The sequence below is a fragment of the Colius striatus genome, chromosome 1 (genome assembly GCF_028858725.1).
Source record: "Colius striatus isolate bColStr4 chromosome 1, bColStr4.1.hap1, whole genome shotgun sequence".
Classification (NCBI taxonomy): Eukaryota; Metazoa; Chordata; class Aves; order Coliiformes; family Coliidae; genus Colius; species Colius striatus.
The window spans coordinates 22,493,660-22,515,173 of record NC_084759.1 but is presented as its reverse complement, the minus strand read 5'-3'; the positions used below and the strand labels follow the sequence as shown (position 1 = coordinate 22,515,173).

Sequence of the window (21,514 nt, the reverse complement as noted above, 5' to 3'; positions counted from 1 at the left end):
GTACTATTCACTGTTTTTAGCTGAAAACTAGAAATCTTCAGAAATACTGTTTTTCTAATATATTTTGATTCAAGTGATCATTCTCCCAACAGTGAAATCTATGCTGACTGGCATCCCTTCTGCCTCTCAATCACATTAACACGTGCCTATACTGCAAACAGAAATAAAATATAAATTCCTTTTCACGTCACTCCTTTGACTTATCTTGCATAACTCTGTCCTCTCCCACAACCTTCTAACTGGCATAATAGCTTATCTTACAGTTTGGGTAACACTATCAAGTTCCAACATAGATTACACACAAAATATTCCTCATTGCATGGCAAGCAAGCCTGACTCAAAAATAAATTCAAATCAAAGCACATATATACTTAGAGTTTCTTTTTACTCACAAGAGGTTCTGCCATGATGATGCGAATCTTGCGTTCAGCCTGAGTAGTAAAGTTAACAAACAAGCTCTTCAGGACATATTCGCCTGGTTTACTGTCTGGGTCCACGTTGATAGGCAACATGGCTGGAGGTCCTTTTTCTCTCTGTGTACCAGAAACGGGTGGGACGGGTGGCTTGATATATCCGTTACCAACTGGAGAAGCTGAAATGTAGAAAAGACACCTTTACTTTTGGGTAATTCAACATGTCTTAGCTTTCCCAGAGGATCCCAATGGCCTACTACACTATATGTCAAAGCAAAACTGGAGACTCAAAGAAATGCACAACACACAAATATGATTACCATGGTATAGTTATAGGTAAAATGTACATAACATAGAAAGGAAGAAATCAAAGTTGAAATCTTACATATTAAAACTAAGTAGTGTTTAATATGCAGTGCACACTCAATCTTCTTTTTTTTACATGGTAAGACTTGGTGATACCTAACTGTTTGAAAACCATCCTATTTCTTATCATTTGACTTGGAGGCCAGCTCTGTAACTCAGTTGTCAAGTAGCAAATTTATTCTTCATTGCTATTCAACAGACTTATCCCTGCAAAAGTCAAGAGTCTGGTCTTTTGACTGAAGTGAGTTGTAAAAGGCCTGATTTTCCCCTTATTCACAGTGGCATCAATCAAGAATGACTCCTTTTGCAACAACAATGATGTTTCACTAGTATAAATCTTCTATGAAGAGTCAAACACAAAATGTTTTTCATGGCCAAAAAATGTTGATTATGTATTAGTTTTCCTAAAAGTACCAAGCTCTACAGTCCCATTTGGTACTTGTGAGATCACATCTGGAGTACTGTGTCCAGTTTCGGGCTCCCTCATACAAGAATGACATTGCTATCCTGGAGTACGGCCAAGTGAAGATCACAAAGATGGTCAGAGGCTTAGGTGCTTGCTAAATGAGTAAAAGCTGAGAGTGCTGGACTGATTCAACCTTGAGAAGGCTAAGGACAGATCTTATTGCAGTCTTCAGCTAGATAATGATGTATACTAGGGATGAAGCCAGATTCTCTTTTGAGCACAGTGACAGGAAGAAAGGCAACAAATGCTAGTTGGAATGTGGGAAATTCCAAATGGATATAAGAAAAAAAAAATCCACTGTGAGAGGGTGATCAAACACTTGGTACAACTTGTACACAGATACGGTAGAAATTCCACACTTGGAGACACTTGAAACTTGACTGGACAAACCCCTGAGAAACTTTCTCAGGTTAGTAAGCAGAGGCTGGACTAACCATCCTCCTGAGATCCCAGGTTGGACTAATCATCCTTCTGAGATCCCTTCCAATATAAACTATCTAGTAACTCTGTGAATTCACCATAACCAGTATCAAGATATTATGTACTAGGATTAACTCTGTTTTTCTGCAAAACTGAAGGAAAAATAAATTGTGGTACTATGAAACAGAACCTCATTAATTCAAATACTACTATTCCATGTGTATAAGTTCCAAACCAAAATCCTCAGGCTTAGCTCTTACTGTCAATAAAAGTCGTGTCTGGTCCTCAGGCAGGTACTGGTAGCACCCTTTGTCAGCTTTGCCAGAGACTTTAAAAGTAGCAAACTAAGTAAAACTAGGAAGACCAGCCATTAGCCATTCTGAACGCAACATATGTGTTGTAAGCACCCGTGAGCATGGCTGGTGATTGGAACAGAGGTGCTTCAATGCAATACAAACTGTGGAAAATACTGTGTAGTAATACCATTAAAACATTTCCCCATCGCATTGCATTCCACAGTGTTACATTGTATATTGCATCCAAGTTAGAAAGCATGCAAGAAAGCAAGCAAGCAAGAAAGCTATAAAGGAGTACAATGATGGATGCTGCACATTTAATGCCTTCAGCCTTTCCTTTTGAGGAATGGAATTGCTACTACTGAAAGCAATTGCCAATTATTAATTGCATGAGATTGTTTTAAGAATCAATGAGATTTTAGATCTCCCCTAAATGCTTTAACATAATGTTGCTGCGCAAAAAAGAAAAGAAAAAAAAGATAGAAAAAACCCAAATCCCAACTACATTGTTATTTGAGAGTATTCAAGATGGGGCAGAATCAGACCCTAAATTAATACACTGGAAAATGAAAACCATGCACTGGAGAAAAGAGAATGTGTTTTCCTTTAGAAAATCAGTTTATAAGTCTACTATGTGACTATAATGCAAGATAAAAATGCTTTTCTTCATGTAGCTATTATTTTGCAAGTGTAACACATCCATACTTTACTCTGCAAACAACTTTTCTGATTGACAAAGTATGCCATCACTCTTCAGCACAGCAGCACCACTTCTCTACCCCAATAAATGTTTCCTGCCAGATTTATTTCCTGCAAAGTTTCACTTGATTTTTGTGAACAAAAGTGTAATTATGGGGTCTGGCTGGCATTATGGCTCTTTGAATAAAACAATGTGTATAGAACAGTTCTATGTTTATATTGAACAAAACTGTTTCTAAAAATACAGTGTAATTCCAAATAATAATCTGCTTCAAAGCAACAAAAAAAAAAGCCACCAAAGAGCGTAAGTGCTACTGCTCTTCTGTCATCAGCTTGGCTCTCCTAAAGTTTAAGCATGAAGACGGTGGGATGCAGAGGATCAGATGCAAATTTATATGGACTATCAAATATACTAGGTAATGGAAATTTGTCCACAAATAGCTTTAGGGAGTTAGACAATATTTTTAAAATCACTAGTGTGTGGTTTTGACTGTCTCACATCTGTTCACAAAATCTGCTTGATAGCCAAGTGCTCAGTTAGGAAAAATGGGGTTTTGTGAGTAGTGAGACCAATTTACCTAAAGATTTATGCTCTGTGTGCTGTAAAAGCCCTCTCTTCCCCCCATCACCATCCCAGACTCTCCTCAGCCACTGGTTCCCAAGGTCCCTCCTGAGCTGTGTGCCTGGGGCTGGGTAGGCAGGCTGCCCACCAACCAGCCTCTGCCAAGCCAACCACACCCAGGCTGCACCACCCACCTCTCTCTGGCTACCACAATCATCCTAGGCTCCCTCTTCAAGGAATCTGTAGGAGTCTAATGAAATGCAAGCTTGCCTTCTGTTCCTTGGGAAATTTTGTTCTAAATTGTCTACTAAGATCAAAATTTACTACAAAAGGTCATGCAGGAAGGATGGAAGAAAAGAAGGCAGTGTGGGAGCTCATGCATGCCTCACGTCTTTATGAAATCAAGTTTAAGAAACTGTAGTCACACAGCCTGGGAGTTGTCACCCTTATCTTCAGTCACTGTGGCATTCAGCCAGGATTTTGAGACTGGAATTTAAATCCACACAGTCATTCTTACTAGGAAGCGTTTTAACAGCGATGCTGTTTGGTTTGTGACACAGGCTGAGCTACTTTTTTTTTTTCCAGATATCAAAATGAGAAATCAATCATTTGCACACTGTGATAGAGAAATGCAATTATTTGAGAGATTTGTCATTGCACACAAAACTTCTACCTCTCTCTGAAGTATAGGACTTTATAGCCTCTCGCCCAAGAGAAAGTAAAAGGATATCCTGGGGGTCAACATTTATCATTGCTACAGCAATTTCAGCACTACTGAAATGACTGACATATGACCCTGATTGAGTTCAAATTTTTAAAGGATCATTTTGTAGCTGCTAACTTTATATAAGCATCTTAAGTGTGCAAGTTAACATTGCCAACAGTGTGAGGGCTCTTAGTTGATTGTGAGTTGATCATGGGCAATTGCATACGTTTGGCTTTCTCGTGTCTTTTCAGTTCCATTATCTCAAGCATGTGCATATGCCTGATATTTGCATTGCAAAAACCTGGTTCTAGACTATCACTGACTTCTATACTCATGACATACAAGCTTTAACAGAATCATAGAATCATTATGGTTGGAAAAGGCTTTCAAGATCATTGAGTCCAATCACTAACGTCACACTGCCAAGCCCATCACTAAATGACGTCACTAGACTTAGCACCCTACAAAGCTCATTACAAAAAAGTTGCCTCTGATACATAAAACTGGAAATCAAGGATTCAGAATTTAAAAAATAGCTGCATTAAAGTCATCCATGATTAGTCCCTTTATGTTGATACATTATAATGTGAGCCTTGAAACAGAAATTAAACGGATGTGTAAATTTTTGCCATCTATGCCAATGAAACACTGCCCTATTAAATAAAAGGCATATTTTTTACTTGAGAAATAATTTATATGGGTTTATGCAGAAGAAGATATCGGGGTGGGGGGGTATACTCAATTCCAAATAGTTCATTGACAAATTAAGTTTCTACTGTCTGGCTTCAAAATAATAATGTTCTGCAAAGAGAAGTACCAGAATGGACCTTTGAAACATTTAGTTTGAACTCCTGACACAGTCACCACACAAGTATTGCACTAAACTAAACCGTTCACCTAGAGCAAAACAGTGCATTCCCAAGGAGAATGAATGGGGGTATACATGCAGGAAACCATGATAACCCTGATGCCCAAGGTCTCTGCAATAGCGAGAAATCTGTAGGTTAAGAAAGCCGCATACATATTTGAAGCTCCTCTCTTAGTAAAAACCTGTAAAAAATATTAACTATGCTTGACCAACTATAAAACTCCTGTACCATTTTGGGTTGAAATTCTGTCTGAGAGCAGTTTGTTCCCTCTACTAATATTCTTGTTTCCAAGACATGTTCGCACTTTCTCTACTCTAGCTCTAACAAGGATGTATTTTTCAAAGGATGCTTTTTTACTACTATTTTCATTTAGTTCAACCATAAGATTTTCTCAGTGTTATCTATTATTTAAAAATTAAAAACAAGGAGTAAATATGGAGGTAGCAATGTAATATCACATATGGTTGTCACCAATGTGATACATTTTTTTCATGTATTGATCATTTCCCTGATCAGAGAAATACTTGTAAAAAAGTACACCCACAGAGACACTAAGCTAACAACAGGGATGAGTACAAAATTCAGTTATCGTAGGAGAGAGTCTCTGCTATGATTTATGCTACAGGTCTTTTTCTTAAAGGTCTAAGACAAAGCAAAACAACAGAACAATTGTAACGCACAAGCCAAGAGTCTCTGCTACACTGGACAGAACTTCAACTTCACACAGTTACTGAATTTTTAGTATCTTTAAGCAGAAGAAACAGAGATTGCGTTTTGGATTTTTTTTTTTTTTTAATTAACTCAGCCAAATTTACACTTTAGGAACAACGAACAAACTAGTAGCACAAACCAAAACATGTATTTGCAGTATTTTCATACCTACCGAGCCCCTTTATAAAGCCGATCACACTGGATTTTCTCCAACATGCTACTGTAATATCCATGAGACTGGGAATACCTGAAATGTTCCACTCCTTCAGTTAGAAAAGTTAGAATTCTTTTCTAACTAAGATTGAAAAGGAAAGGAGTTGTTTCATAATCTTGTTTCATACTTCACTAAAAATTTTTCAGCCTCGAGGCAGACATTTCTTTTAGTTTTTTAGTTTTATTTTTTAACAGACAAGTGCTAAAGACCTACAACGTGTGAGCTCAAGCAGGCCTCCGGTAATTTTTAGCTTCAGCATATGATGATGACCACTCACAGTGGCTGCAAGTCTATATTTATCCACAAGTACATACTATGCTGACAGATTAGTGAAACTACTTCAGGCACTCCAAGAACATGAGACAGGATAATAGAGTTCGACATAAACAAACCATGCATATCAAACACATGTATTATCATACAATCCAAGCTGAAAGCAATTAGTACAGGAATGTAAAGTGTAGAGACAACACAGGATAGGTTTTGTTTTCTAACTAAGGTCTTTTGGCCAATAGTTTAAATTTCTTGCCATAAAACCAACAGTCTCTTCTCTTTGCAAGCTGAGTCAGTGAGAAGCTACATATCCTTAAGGATAATTATACATCTGCTGAAATAACTCTTCAGAAAATTTTCTTTGTTTGAAAACTGCAATTATAACATTAAAAAGAAAACACATGATTAAATAAAGTGTGAAGAATTTAATTTACAAGGATATGGTACTTGTGCCAATGTTACCAAAAACTGGCTTTTTCTCCCTTCAAAAATGTTCCCAGTTAGTTTGAGCTTGATAGACAAAGAGAATGAAATTCAATGCAAACTTTCGCTGAAGGAAACAAAATAAAAATCTTCCAGATCCACTTTTATCTTAATCTTAATCCAGTATATTAATAAGGTGAGGTAGTAGGACTATTTTAATGTAAGCATTATTTTCATAATTCATTTGCACGTTTCACAAAAAAATATCTGTAAGGGCATACAGTTAACCAACAAAAACAATAATATTAATGACGTGTGATACATATGATAGGAAATAGATTTATTTAAAGTACTGGACTTTAAGACAAGTGATTGATGCTACTTATGTCTGACGTTTTTATGTTTCTGATCCTCTCTTAGGAAGATTTACAGTGAAAAATGAAGAGGAAGAATTCAGCATACATCCAGAGTATATGGAAAGTGAAAGTCTAAGATATGGTGGTGAGTTATTCTGCCCTTCCCTGCATCCTGGGTGGACAACGATGTGCAGAGTGGAGACTCAGAACAAGTTCCAGATGTGATCATTTCTTAGCAATCTGATTCAGTCCTTTGCAGGATAGAAACAAAATGCAGCATCCATTAAAATCAGTATATGGCCAATCAGTAGGCCTGACAGATGCTAAAATACTGCTTGTGGGGAATGCTCTTCTCTGTACATCTACAAAGACCTCAAATGCTAATTCCACTCAGAGAAGAACCCCGTGAAGAAATAACCAGTTTAATACAGATACCTCTGCCCAGGCTCTGGAAAACATTAGAAGAGTCCCAACAGACACTGGCAGGTCTTATTTGATATGGATGTGGTGAAGTGCCTGGTAGCTTTGAAGCTAAGGATCTTGTTCAGCCTCATACCTTGGAAAGGTTAAAACTGGTCATTTGGCTATATTAGCCACTAGCAACCTTCCAGCCCTCACATTTCAGCTGCTGTCAGGTTAGGGTTAAGCTTGGTAGTCGTCAGATGTGTGCTGCAATTGTGTGCAAGAGACGGGTAATTCATTTCAGACTCTGTAGAGGAAAACAGCGGGTGGAACACATTTTCTGCTCTTGCAAGAGGCCACGTCTCCATATGTAGGGAATTCAAGAATGATGACTGACAAAAACAAACAAATAAATAGGAAATTCTGTCATAGACATCCACCCATTTTATGAAGTCCTTTTCACTGACTTTGCAATGCTCCCAACAACTATGACTTTACCTCTCTCTTTTGCCTAAGTTGCAGGCCAGTGGTTGAGCACTTTCACAACATTCCCTAGGATCTTATCTCAGATCCTTGCAAGACATCTGAATGAGGCAGGACAGCAATTCTGCCCATTCTCTTTGCTCACAAATTCTTATTCTGCTCTCTTCCCTGTACATCATTATTTTCTTGTTTACCTGTATCATTGTGCTGAAGATATGTGGGAATCTAGGCATATAAGACTTTTAGCGGAGCCACTTTTAGATTTTGCTTGGTTTATCATAAGATTTAAGACTGAAAAAGCCAAATGACACAGGAAATCTCATGGACAATCTCAAAACAATTTTCACTTACCACTTGAGTGCTCCATTTGGGGATGACTTCTCACTAAAGGAAATATTTATGTTCCTTCTGATGGGATCCAAATGAAACATAAATATTTCTCAGTTTCTGTGTTTTATATGGTAATGACATGCTGCCTCTTTAAAGGCTTGAGATTAACATTACTTTCAAAATCTTAGTATCTTTTCTAGATAGTTCTTTTCTAGTTTTGCTATCTTTTCCAGTTACTCCAAAAGTAAAATCTTCAAATAAAGTAGAAAGGCATGTTCAAATTTTTGTTTTCAAATGAGTAGACTAACATTTCAAAAATTAAAACAAAGAAAATGTTTCTTTCTGAAATGATGCCAGAAATATTTTTGGCTCAAATAAAGCTTAAAAAGCATTTTCTTTTAAATAAAGGTGTCCATACTTTTTTTTTTTTTTTACACATTTTTATGTACTAGGGGAAAGAGCTATCCTCCACTTTGGTTTAGTCAGATCAGAAAATAGCTTACTATAAGACAGATGTTTTGTTGGATTTACTTTGCTTTTCAGAGACAGAGAGATGAAGATATTCCCATCATTTTGTGGTTGATGGGTGTTAGCTGAAGAATTATTTTTAGGGAAGTTGGAAAAGTGCCGAGGAAGCACAAGGCTAAAAGAGTCCAAATGAGAACAGATACTTCCAAAAGAGACACCAGTAAACAGGGAGGATGTGACCTGCATCTTCCTTCCCTATGTATTTTCTCTTGGAGAGAGTGTGTTTTTCCTTTTCTCCTTTACAATAAAACTGTCAGAATCCAGATAAGATGGAATTTTAAAAAGATAATGAAACTGTTTATTTTTTTACTATAGAAAGACATCAAATGCTTGCATCTGAGTCCTACTCCAATTTCAGTAGGAATCTCAGACGTTAGAACTAGAATCGCCCCTCAGGTTTTTGTTGTCTGTTTGTCCACAATTTGTTTGTCTGACAATTGTTGGTTCATGCTATTAAAAACTCATGTGTTTCACAGGAATGAAAACAGCATATCACTTATGGATGGTGTGGCTTCTGTGCAATGTAGACCTGTTGAATGAAAACCTGGCTGTGTTGTAATGCACTTGTGTAAACATAAGCAGTATTTTGTTACTGATGCACAAAAAGAAACAGATTGTGGCTCATCTCCCTCTGAAATTGCATCGTGTGAATTGACTTAACACTGTTCAATATCTTCAGAGCTGATTCCCCAAAGAGTTTTCCTTATTTCATGACATAACAAATATGATGTCAGGTTTGATTATGTTACAAAGAAGAAAACTGAAGAAGAATATTTAAAACAGCAGTTGCTTCCTTGACCTTCTGATGCACCTGATCTATTATATGGCTGTGTTTTAGGAAAGGTTCAAATTTAGCCACTTACAGGCTAAATATTGAATTTAATCTAGCCATCTAGGCTCCAAGTAAAGTAAATGAAGAGACTCACATTTCTAGGTAATTCATCATATCTTTCTTAGATTCTTAGCTTAAATAAATCAGTTTCTAGAGGTGCTTATCATTTGTCAGTGTTTACTGAAGGAGAATTGTCAACAATGATATGCATCCAAGGTTATAAGAGATGACTCTCACTCTTTATGACAGCAGACTCTTTGAGAGCATCTTGTACAGACTGAACTGCATTGTGGTGCATTTAAGCTGCTGCTGGCTAGGATTCATACCCTTCCTTGTGCGGGTGGATAATACCAAGAGTAAACCAAGCCACAACCGGCACTAAACTGGCAAGCTAAACCTCCACAGACCAAGAAAACTGTTACAAAATGTTGTGAAGCTTTCTGTGAAGAAACCATAGGATAGATTTCTGTGAAGTCAGATATCATTCTTGTTTCCCTCTAAAGCGGAGCATACAAAGTAACATCTATGAAAAAAAAACAGAAAAGCAGAGAAAACATTTTTCGTCCAAAATCTGATTTAATAATTATAATTATCATTCCCCTACTCTATGTGTGATTCAAATCTTATTGCCATTACCTAATAATGGCTGCAGCAGCACACTCACAACATTGTCTATCTTCTATATTAAATTAAACATTGTTTGGCCTCTTTCTTACAGACAACACAAAAATGTCTCATCTTTTATTAGCCACAGAGCATTATGACGCTGAGGTATCTTATAACCCTTTATTAACATTACATTAATAACCTTTTCTTTGAAAGTAGAGTTCATTTGTTTCTTAACCACAAGCCTAAATGCAAATGTAAATGTTTGCTGCTTTGCTAGACTTAGACTCCAGGACATAAATATTTTTCATGGTGACTCTGAAATATAAAACCAGCAGCAATAAAACAACGACTTTTACCATCCATATGAACTCAGTGAAGGTTTTTGAAAGTTTGGCTTGAATACAGCTGTCTACTGAAAAACTTTCACTTAAACAGATGAGTGAAGCACATGAAATTCAGCTGCTGTCCGAGGGACCTTCTGAATGACCAGACAGTTGCAAATACCAAACAAAACATTGACAGGACATTGCTCTCATGCTGGTCATCGGGCTGTTACAGAAAACTCCATCTACCTATTGAAATGTCTAAATGTTTTGGAGTAAATGACTGTAAGAAATATATTATTAAATTTGGAGAGGAACAGGCACCTACAGAGATTAAATCTGCATCAGTTAGTTATGAAAATAAAGAATCCTAAGGTTAGCATTGGATTTTCCCAACAAACAGCTTAGATAATGAGAAAACAGAATAATTCCTTAATAAAAAATGAAGAGTCTAATTACATCTGAAAATAATGAAAAGATTACTTTTGTGAGATATTCAAAGGAAATTCAGTATTCTTGAGGGCTTTGGAAAAATGAATGATGATATCAGGTTTCTCAGAGTGTCAGCAAGGACAATCCAGGCAACCACAACACAGCTGGCCTGATATTCAGGAAGGAAAGGCTGCATTTGATTAATAAAGAACCAAAATGTAATAATATAATAATATATAATAATGAATAATTAATAATAATAATAATAATAATAATAATAATAATAAATGCCATAAGCACAGGTTTACAGATAGATTTTATTAATCTAACTGTATCTTTTAATGACATTATAAATTTGGTTAATGAGGTTAAAAGTGTAGTCTTATATTTGTGTTTGGCAAATGGACTCATATCTTACCAAACTGTAAAATAAGAACAAAAAAAATCAACATTCATAACTAAAATAGACTAAAAGTTAAGTAACAGATACTTCTCAACATGAGTTAGGAGAATTACACTCTAATGAATGTACTTCTTGTGGAGGTACAGAGACCAGTTCATGGTCTTGTACTATTTATCCTTACTTTTAATGACATAAAAGAGAAAACTTTTCTATAAAGTATAGAGGCAAAACACAAATTAAGAGTGACAGACCGAAAAAGCAGTAAAAGGATCCTCCTACTTTGAATAATATTTTGAAAACTAAATGCAAGCAAAGAATATATGAGATATTAATTCTAAAGTATGGAGCATTGCATAGCCAGAGACAAAGAATGCATGCCACATGGACAGAATAAGGCTTTCTATTCCTGGGGAGCACTGATTATGAAAAGAAGGCCTGAGACCAGGATGACTAATGTGTCGAAAACAGGCTGCTATTCTTGTGACCTGAAGAGCTATGGAGAGCCTTTTCAAGCAGGATAAACAAAAGCAAAAGCAGGAAAGCTCTACTGCTTCACTACCACTTTCTCTGCTACCACTACTGGATGCTCAGTTCTGTTTAGGTATCTGCAACCTGACATTCAGGAAAGGCAACTATAACTAATGACTGGAAAACCAGCCTTAAAGCTTAGTTGAGTTTGATCACAGGAAAGTTACAGTCTTCTAATCATATCATCATATTGCACCTATAACGGCACTTATTTGCAAAACATATTTACATGGAGCCACTCCATCCAAAAGGCCTTTTTAGACAAGACAATCATTCAGGTACATCCAAGGTGTGACACATTACCTCCTAATCAACATATCTAAAGCAGCTTATCTGAACTGTATCCTAAAAGTGCACATTTCTCTCCACTGGCTCTCATAGAATCACAGAATCTTAAGGGTTGAAAGGCTGGCTTGACTACGACAGATGTAATATAAACACCAACAATGCCTGAAACTTAGATGAAATTATTTCCATGCCTGCTAAGCATGAATATCAGAAACAGAAATTTGCTAACAGACAGCTTTTCACTCAGTAACATCCAACGTCTGGAATTTTGAACCAGACAAATGCATTAAAGAAGTTAAACACAAAGGGAAGGAAATTAACCACCAGAATGCTATTAAGGCTGGTGCTGATTCTTCCATTAGTGGAAATTTTAAATTAAGACTTTTTTTTTAAATTAAGATGTGCTTTAGCTCAAACAGAAATTAATTCAGAGAAGCCATAAAGCCTGCTCTATGAAGAGAACAGACTGGATGACACAATGTTTTTTCTGGTTGTATAATTTATGACTCGTTGAATACATTAGTAGAAAGCATATTGCTGAGAACAATCAGCATTGGTGAAGGTATGATACAGATGTCCTAAGAAGGATTCTTCTATCTCTAATCTTGATAATGTAAAAAAGGAGAAGTCTGAATGTCTATCAGTACTTAATTTCTCTTTGTATATCCAGGTACAAATATACCCTGTGTGGTCAGAGTATCTTTGTGATATATGTAATAATTTTCTGATATTATGGTTTTCTTGTCAAACACATTTTGTCAAAACATAAAGTGATTTTAATATTTGTTTTGTAAAATGCACCCTAGAACATGAAAGTGGAGACAGTTTATTGGGATGATTAAATTTTCGGGGAATATTTTAAAGAAAAAGTACATTGCCAGAATAATTTTAAAATATGCTTTATAAGTAAAAGTAGTAACCATGGCAAACTGTAGTTTGCCTTAACAGACTGCTTCTATAGAAATGTGAAATTTTCTGAAAGCGCAGTGACGTACTCCAGGGAAGTCATATTCCACTGAGTGAAGGTCTGAGGAGCACAGAACAATGAATGAAATGCTGTTACTGAAAGTATGTTTGTATGCACCTGAAGGTGGACTGTCCTGAGAATCTGGAAAAGGCTAAAACCACACTTTAGTGCATGTTACAGATCACCAACAAACGCCTGATCATCTGCTACTGAATAAAGTTGAACCAATTCAAAGATTCAAAACCTATTCCTTCTATAGCAGTCACAGTACAAAATTCAGTAAGAAAGGTTGTGGTAATGCTGTATGCATTATAGAATAATGTATTTCAACTGTTGACCTCATTCTTCTCTTATAGTACCTAAGAAGTTCAGAAAATTCAGTAAATTGTCCTGCTTCTGTCCCAAAGAGAATTTTATAACACAAAGTTGAGGCTCCAAGGGAGCAGCTCAAGGAGAGCTCTGAAGAAAGACATATTTGTAGCATTAAGCAGATAGGCCAGAAGTTTTCTTTGAAAAAAACTCTGATTCTCCTTGTAGGAAGAAATTAAAACCAGAAAAATACTGACCTAAAAAAATGCATAAAAGGTTTTGTAAATAGGTATGGAATCAAAAAGATAATTCATAGAAAAGAAGGTGGCAAAAAGAGGGTACACTGTTCCATAAACTGTGATTGTACCATAAATTGTATTAGATACAGCCATCAGCTGTTGTTATGGGACATCACATCACATCAAACACAATGACAAGCTATATTAGCATAATGGGTTATTATTCCCAGATCCGTGTGATCAGTACTCCATGGCAACCCAACAATAATGAACAGCTTTGTCAGTAAGAAACCATGTACAAAACTACAAGAAGCACAAAACTCAAGTACCTGAAATGTTACACACGGCTATTAATAAATAAGAATTTAAACATCAGCACTGACTTTTCTTTACACATGTAATGGAAAGAGGCATGGAAATTTTCAGCACGTTCTCAACTGATTATCACCAATGTGGGAACTTGAGACACTTTCACTTAGGGCTTAAGTCAGTTGAGAAGCTGGGGGCTTAAACCCATTCTGTGGAATAGAAAACGGGAAACTGACCCATATGACCGACTGATTCGGGTAGTGGCTCAGAATGGGATCCACAACAGCCCACCTGGGCCCAACACTGTCTTAGATACATCCTCACATGGACTTCACATTGTTGGGCCACTTCAGAAATGCAAAGCAGAACAGAGAAGCAGCTTCTCTCCCTTTCAATGTGGCCATAACTGCTTTTTAAGTAGCAGCTTAATGAACTAAAGAACTAATAACTCAACCAGAATGTGGCAGCTTTGGGTTCAATGTTTCAGTAAACCTCAGGGGTTTGCACTCTCATCTCCAAGTAACATTAAATAAAGGTATCTGGGCAAAGGAATGCCTACATTGAAATTACTTCTAGTTCTTGTCATTGTATGTTATCACAAATGCCTCCAAATCAGATTCTTCAGATATTTCTACCTGTTTTCTGCCTGAGTCTAAGCCATACTAACTAATTTCTGTCATATTCATCTTCATAATCATAGAACGGGCTGCTTTTTTGAATGCCAGTTTATTGTGTCACAAAGCAGAGCTATGGGTTGGGCAAGAATCAGCCTCCACAGCAAGAATAGTTCCAGATTCTCCTCCTTTCCTAGTATAGACATCACTGGTTTAGCACAGTGTACTCTTTTGACATTAAATGACAGTAAGTAATAGCTGCACAAAAAGTATATAGGAGTTTGTAAATGATATAAAATGGACATTATGCTTTTTATGTACTCAGTCCAGGCCAACTGAGACCAAGTTACTAATCCAAAATAAATCAGGCTTTCACATGACATAAAAGGGTGCTGGGATAATGATCAATAAAATGAGTGTTTACTTACAGCCATTTATTTTCTTCTACTTCATCCTAATCAACAGTAAATGCTGCAGTTGTAACTAATATTTGTTGCATATTATTTTCTTAACATCTTTAAATAAGAGAAATGAAAATGTGAAAGGATTACAGTTAATCAGATTATTTTAAAGACCCTGAGATCATTAAATATGACCCTCACATATACTAGGCACTTCACCAAAACCACAGATGGACACTGTCTCTCGCAGCTAGACCCAGGCTAAGTGGCCCCTACTTCATCTTTAGGTGGAAGCACAGTGAAAACCCAGGACTCTCCACTTTGTGCTTGGGCTCACTTCACTAGATATTTTACCTCCTGATGAGCACTTGAGCATCAGATTTGACACATGACAGAGAATGAGACACTCCTGCGGAAATGGAAGGATAGATGAGAAAAATAATTGTTTAAAGAAACATAAGTACTTGGTTGTTGTGTTTAAGCAAATCTCAGGCATGTCTTTGAGGTACATACACTGGCTCACAATGTCTGATTTATATACTAAAATCTATATGTCCTTGGCCACCTTAGTGACTCCATAGACAGAAGCTATTCTGAGTTGGTTTGCCTTGTCCAGCGTAAGAACACAGATAGAACCAATCAAATGAGCTATTCTGTGGCAGCTGTCTAATTCTACCATATATGCAACAGAATTCATTATTCCATTTAAAACTTATTCCTAAAGATAAAGCTGAACAAGCATCCTGAAATGCTGAAATCTATAGGGTAATCTTTTATTCAGCATTTCAGAATGGATCATGTCACAGAAGTCAGTTACAACAAAACTGTACAATGATGATATTGCAAAAATCAGGCATAAGGACTGTAAAAATTTGCATATGTTATTTTTAAGAACTTCACGCTGCATTTTTATTTTATGATTCTGTAAAAATAACAAAAATACAGCCTTCTTTTCCTGAAAAAGTATAGCCTAAAACCTTACCTGGAATATCTTAATACAAAAACTTTGAAACATGGTTTATATTTTTCTAAAGAACACACATGAAATCAGTCTAACTCCAATTTCACTAATATAAACAGTTAAATACTCCCTTGTCTTCAGTAAAAAGCCTTAGGACTTTTCTCAGCTTTCTGAAAATACTGCCTACTATATCTTACTTAAATTATCAACACAGATATCTATCGGAATGTCATAACACTGTGCCAGTTCTTGAACAGTTTATGGAAAACCATAGCTACAATTTGAATCCAGACAGAAAAATATAGTAATTGATCACACTGATCATTTCTGTCATAAGAAGTTTAATGACTGAGGATCATTTTCTGTAAGAATTTGCAAGTTATATTTGTTCTATAAATTTAGGGTATAGATTCAAACCTTTCATCCAAATGTTTCAAACTCTACTTTTACAAAGCAGATAAACACATCCAACATAATAAATGTAAACTACATCAACTTGAAATGTCATTTCTTGATTTAATATGATAAACATGAAAACTTTATTTAAAAAGTCATGGCCTGAGGATATCGTCATAATATATACGTAACCTTTACAATGCACGACATCTCAGGCAGACAGGCTTTAGGAGAACTTAGCAGAGGTTGAAATTTGCTATGAAAATGTTAAAGATATGTGCTAGCTGTGCAAGAGGATCTGACTAGTATTATATACTCCTTTGCACTTGAGAAAAAGCTTGAGTAAAGTCAGTGGCAGCAACTTTGTAGAAACTACCTCATTGCTTTGCAGTAATAGATTCCTTTTTGTAAGAAAAAGATGACTGCATAAAGTAATAATAGCCTTTAAGGTGATCTATAAGGAATGGTACTAATATCAGGCAGAAGGCTATTGTAAGTATCTATTAATATCAAAAGCATATAATAAAAATTAAATCTCTAACTTGCCAGTAGTGTGATGCTTCTGTTTTACCACTTGAAGCACTACTGTTTGTCTTCAAAGAAATTAAACCCCCTTTTTTTATAATGGTCATTCTCAGGAGCTCTGCTCTAATGGACAGACCTCTGGGTTTCCCACTTTGGCCAAAATAGAGCTGGGAATCAGCCCAGGTGCAGCCAATTGAAATTGCAGAAATTGCCCTACACCTCTCCTTCCAGTGAAGAGCTGGTCCATACCCTACAGTTTAAAAGTGTAGCCAGTCTTGTTTTTAATGTTTCAAAAAGAAATTCTATCTCAAAAGACATTTACAGAATCACACGGTAAGTACATTTTCAGATTTTTACTCTAAATAACCCCTCATTTAATTTTATTTTTCTCTTTTTTCCTCTGATTTCTTTGCTGATACTTATAGAGTCTAATGTAAGGATTATCACAATGTCATTAGCATGCTATTTAACTTCTTCCAAATCCCTAGTGAGGATACAAAATAAAGTCTAGAGTCGATCCCTGCAGTACTCAGCTGTATAGCTCAATCTAATGTGACAACAAACCATCAGCAAAGATACGTTATGTACAGTGCCTTGTGACAGCTTTTAACATATTGCTCGCAAAACTGCAAGCCTGAAAGTACAGAGTGACATTCAAATATCCACTAATACCCCAAAACATGCTCTGTTTTACCATTCACCTGAGAAGCCCTGAGATCTGTCTGACATCCTCCCTTAGGAGATCCTAGGCAGACTAGTTTTTATCATTAGCTTATACACTCCCTGTTGTATTGAAGAAGGAATGTGTTAGGAAGTTTTGTCACTGCATTACAGTGCAGCCTGCTAAGAGTATTTCTTTGTACACCTATATGCTTTCTACTGTGTTGCTGCATTACTGCATTGTACTCAGGCTATCAGAAATGAAAATGATACGCAAGGTAAGATAGTGGACTTATGATTAATCTGATGTTAAATGAACCAATTTGTTGATGCAGGTACCTTAACAGCACATACAAGTAACTTGCTGCTTTCCTCATCAGATAAAATTTAACACTTTCTGTCATCTAATACACGCACTAAGGAAAGCAAAGCATACCCTTTGCTAGAGGGATATGCTATAAAGTAAGGATGCAGGATGGAAATCAGGACTCATGCATTGCATTCTGTGCTTGGGAAGGGATTTCTCTGTCTCTCACCTCCTCCATCTTCCCAGCTGCTCTCTTCTTACTCCAGCTCTGCAATCTGCTATCTCACAACTGTGTCTTCTCCACTTCAGGCTCTCTACACCAGTGCCAGACTCCCATGCACTATTCCTCTTGCCTAGTGAATAATTTCTCATCTCATCTTTCCAGTCCTTTCACCCCGATCCCATGCCTTTTCCTGTCCCTATGCTTTCACCCACTCCTTTACTATTTCCCCCTTGGCCACATCTCCTACCAGTCACTTCATTTCCTCTCTCACTCTCTTATTTCTAATTCCTCCTGCCCAAGGACTTCCCTGCCTCTTCTCCCTTCATCCCCAAGGGCTCTTTGCCAGGCTTTCTCCTTCACTCTCATTTTCTCTCTGCAGGTTCCGTATGGAGGTATTTGGCTGTAAGGTGTCTGTCCCCCACTCATCCCCAAAATTCTCTTCAAGAGAATTTTTAACAGGAACAAACTACAGTGGTTTTTATCTTTTCTCATTCATACAGAGGGCAGAACCATTTCTGCTAAAATTCCAAAAGTTACTTTCAGGGACATTAGGTTTAATAGTGCTTTAGTCCAAACTGCAGCACTCAGGAAAAAATAATTGGCAACAGAAAAAAAGAGTAAGACATAAAAAAGTAGGCACAGAAATATACATACACAATCATTAACATATATTCTTTTAATTATTTTTTCATAAAATTCCAACCTATCTATATTAACAATTTACTTTTAAGACTTCCTCAAAATAATAATTCCAATTATTCCAGTAATTTCACTGGCCACGGAAGTCTGCAGCTCCCTGTAACATTCACTCACTTCTACCTGGCCTGTCCCCTTAATTCTTTATCACACGACAGACAAATGAGTAAGAACAAACAAAAATTATAAATTTAACTTTCCCTTTGAAAATATTTCCATCTTCTATTTCATGACATACATGTTAAAGGTTCCCCATTGTCAAGATAAGACTTTGCTCAATTTACTACCAATCTCAGTGACTTCTGTATTTCAAAAGCAATGCTTTCCAGATTCTAATTCCTGGACAGCTACTGCTCTTGATCAAGCACTAATCCCAGTAAAGAATATGAAGAATGTGAAGGAAGAAAGGCTCTTCCAGAAAAGGAATATAAGATAGGGTTTCATTTCCAGCTGTAACACAGGTTTAATGTGCAATCTTGTGTTCTCAGTCAACTTCTCTGTTTCATTTTGCCCAGTAATAGCAATAAGGAAATAATACTTCCATCTTTCATATTCATGTAACAATGGTGAAAGAATTTAAGTCTGTACAGCTTTCAGATGGGAAGCATTGTATGAATATTATTATAATTTAGAGCATTGCAAGCAAGGTATTTGCAGCAGTTTCCCTGCATCTGAACTAATGAACAACAATTTGCATCTTCTGAATGTATTTTAAGATAAGCAACACTACAAATTCTGTGTACAATCTTCTGAAAGGTGTGACTGAAGCTTATCTCACAGTTGGGTATTTACAAAGGCTGTCACAGCAAGGATTTTTTCATGTCTAAGAAGACAGAAAGCTTATACTGCCATTTTTCATCAGGTTGACTTCCCACTTCACTACTTAAATAGCCTCATTTTACACATTCTGTAGAAACTTTGGTATCTTTAAGAACTCTGCCCTTCTGTGAATTTGGTCAACATGTTAAAAAAATGGCAGCCAGACTGAATAAGCTTTGGTTCCACTGGAAAGCAGACTAAAAAATAATTACAAGGGAACAAACTGCAAAACCTGATGTCAGATAGTTTAGACTGCTTGCAACATGTGCTATCTCTGTAACTCACACAGAATAAACCTGATTTTGAAAATAAACACCAATATACTACTGTGAGGATATGCAGAAACCTACTCTACAAACTTCTCAGGAAGAACTATGGCTAAAACTCTACACAGGTATCTTTTAGCCTAAAAGGCAAATTGATCCAAATATTTAAAGACATTAACAAATAACAATCAGAAATGCAGAAAGACAATTGAGTATATTCTGTCCAATGAAATTTGTTCAAAGGAATCAGGATCAAAACAAACAAATTGATAAACGGACAACCTTTGAAGTTTAATTAACTTCATATGCAAGTTGAGACTCATCAAAGTTACAAAGACAGAGGAGAGCTAAAGAGCAACCAATTAGGAAAAAATGTGGTATAATGACCACCTAATTATAGGAGAATTCCTGCAAAACACCACCTCTGGCAGACTTCTGTGCTGAGCCAGGTACAGCTGGTTACTTCAGAATTCAAAAGGATGTAAATGAGTCCTTCAAAGTAAAAACAAAACTACACCCATCTGCAACTTCATAAGTATAAATAAAATCAAGAATAATAATCTAAATCTGTTACATTTCTTTGAGGGGTCCTTGTCTAATGCCAATCCATCTAACATCTTTGGATTTTGGCCATACACAAATCATGATTTCTGACCCTTCACTGACTAGTGAAAACCAGAAGTATCTCTACTTATATGCATTAATTCTAGATGTGATGACAGGACACTTCTGAAAGCACAAAAAGTATTCAGGATATTCTATAGCATATCTCTCAGAAAGGGTCTTAAGTTTTGTGTGTGTGTGAAACTCCTCTGCTAAAGCTTCAACTGCCTAATTAAGCTCTTTATCAGCAACACATTCCTCTGGAGACACGTGACACACGTCACTACAGTGATCCCACAGTATTTACAAAACAACACTCAGATTTCTCTTCAAACCAGTGGCCAGAAAAGCACTCCCAAATCTCCATTCTTGGACATGACAGAGATGAATCTCTCAGGCAGCTCTGTAATACCAGTTGCATCAGTGACCTTGATATTATGCATATACATGAATATTGTTGGTAGTCTCTCTATATTGGTGATATCTATAGTTCATACAGAGGGAGAAGCAAGCAGCATTTGACAGCTCAGTGAAACCACTGCTATTTGGCCAGGAGCAAACTAGGAAGCCAGTGATTCTCTGATGTGTTTCACTCAGCCACTTGTTATAGCAAGCTCTGCTGTGAATAGAAAAGCTTTGTCCTCCCTCAGTTTTGAATGTGACTATAATTTGTAATGTATGAAAGATCATAAATATGTATGGAATTGCTACACTTCTCAGAAGTGCTCTTGAACTTCGAACTTGCAAAAGTTCTACCTTTCCCCCTTACCAGAAGTGCCACATCAAGGGTCTCACAAACAGCTGGGAGGCAGAGGCTGGACAGACCTTGCTGGTGAAGACTGAGGCAACGGCATCACTCAGAACCTCAGTCCACATTCACTAAATCTCCTGTCCCATTTAGCAATGGGTCTGCATTTTCCTTGTTCAGCCTTTTACCACTAATGAAGTAAGAGAAACTCTTTGTGTTGCCTTTGATATTACTTGCAATGCTCACCAACAGTTGAGCTTTAGATTTCCAGGAACCACTCCTGTACACTAAAGCAGTGCTTATAAATTGTTCCCTTGTAGCCAACTCCTGCTTCTGTCTCCAATATACTGCCTTTTTTGTAATGGAGGTCAGTCATGAGGTCCCTGATAAGTTAAGCCACTCTCCTCATATGTTTGCTTGCTTCCCTGAGTATTGGGATGTCCCATTCTCACACCTGGAAGATGTTGACCTCAAAGCCCTGCCAGCTTTCCTGAGTTTCTGTGCCTTTCAGAGATGCCTGCTATGAGATCCCACCAAAG

The 21,514-nt window shown here is 36.8% G+C and overlaps 1 protein-coding gene across 6 annotated transcripts in view; it reads right to left on the bottom strand.

Annotated features, from left to right (window-relative positions):
* FRY (FRY microtubule binding protein) overlaps positions 1–21,514 on the bottom strand; it is a 206,451-nt gene that overhangs the window by 137,518 nt on the left and 47,419 nt on the right. For all 6 annotated transcript variants that reach the window (XM_061993519.1, XM_061993487.1, XM_061993504.1 and 3 more), the window contains exon 2: positions 393–592. In XM_061993519.1, the coding sequence (XP_061849503.1) occupies positions 393–512 (120 nt within the window). In that variant the 5' untranslated portion in view covers positions 513–592. The remainder of the gene's footprint in view (positions 1–392; positions 593–21,514) is intronic.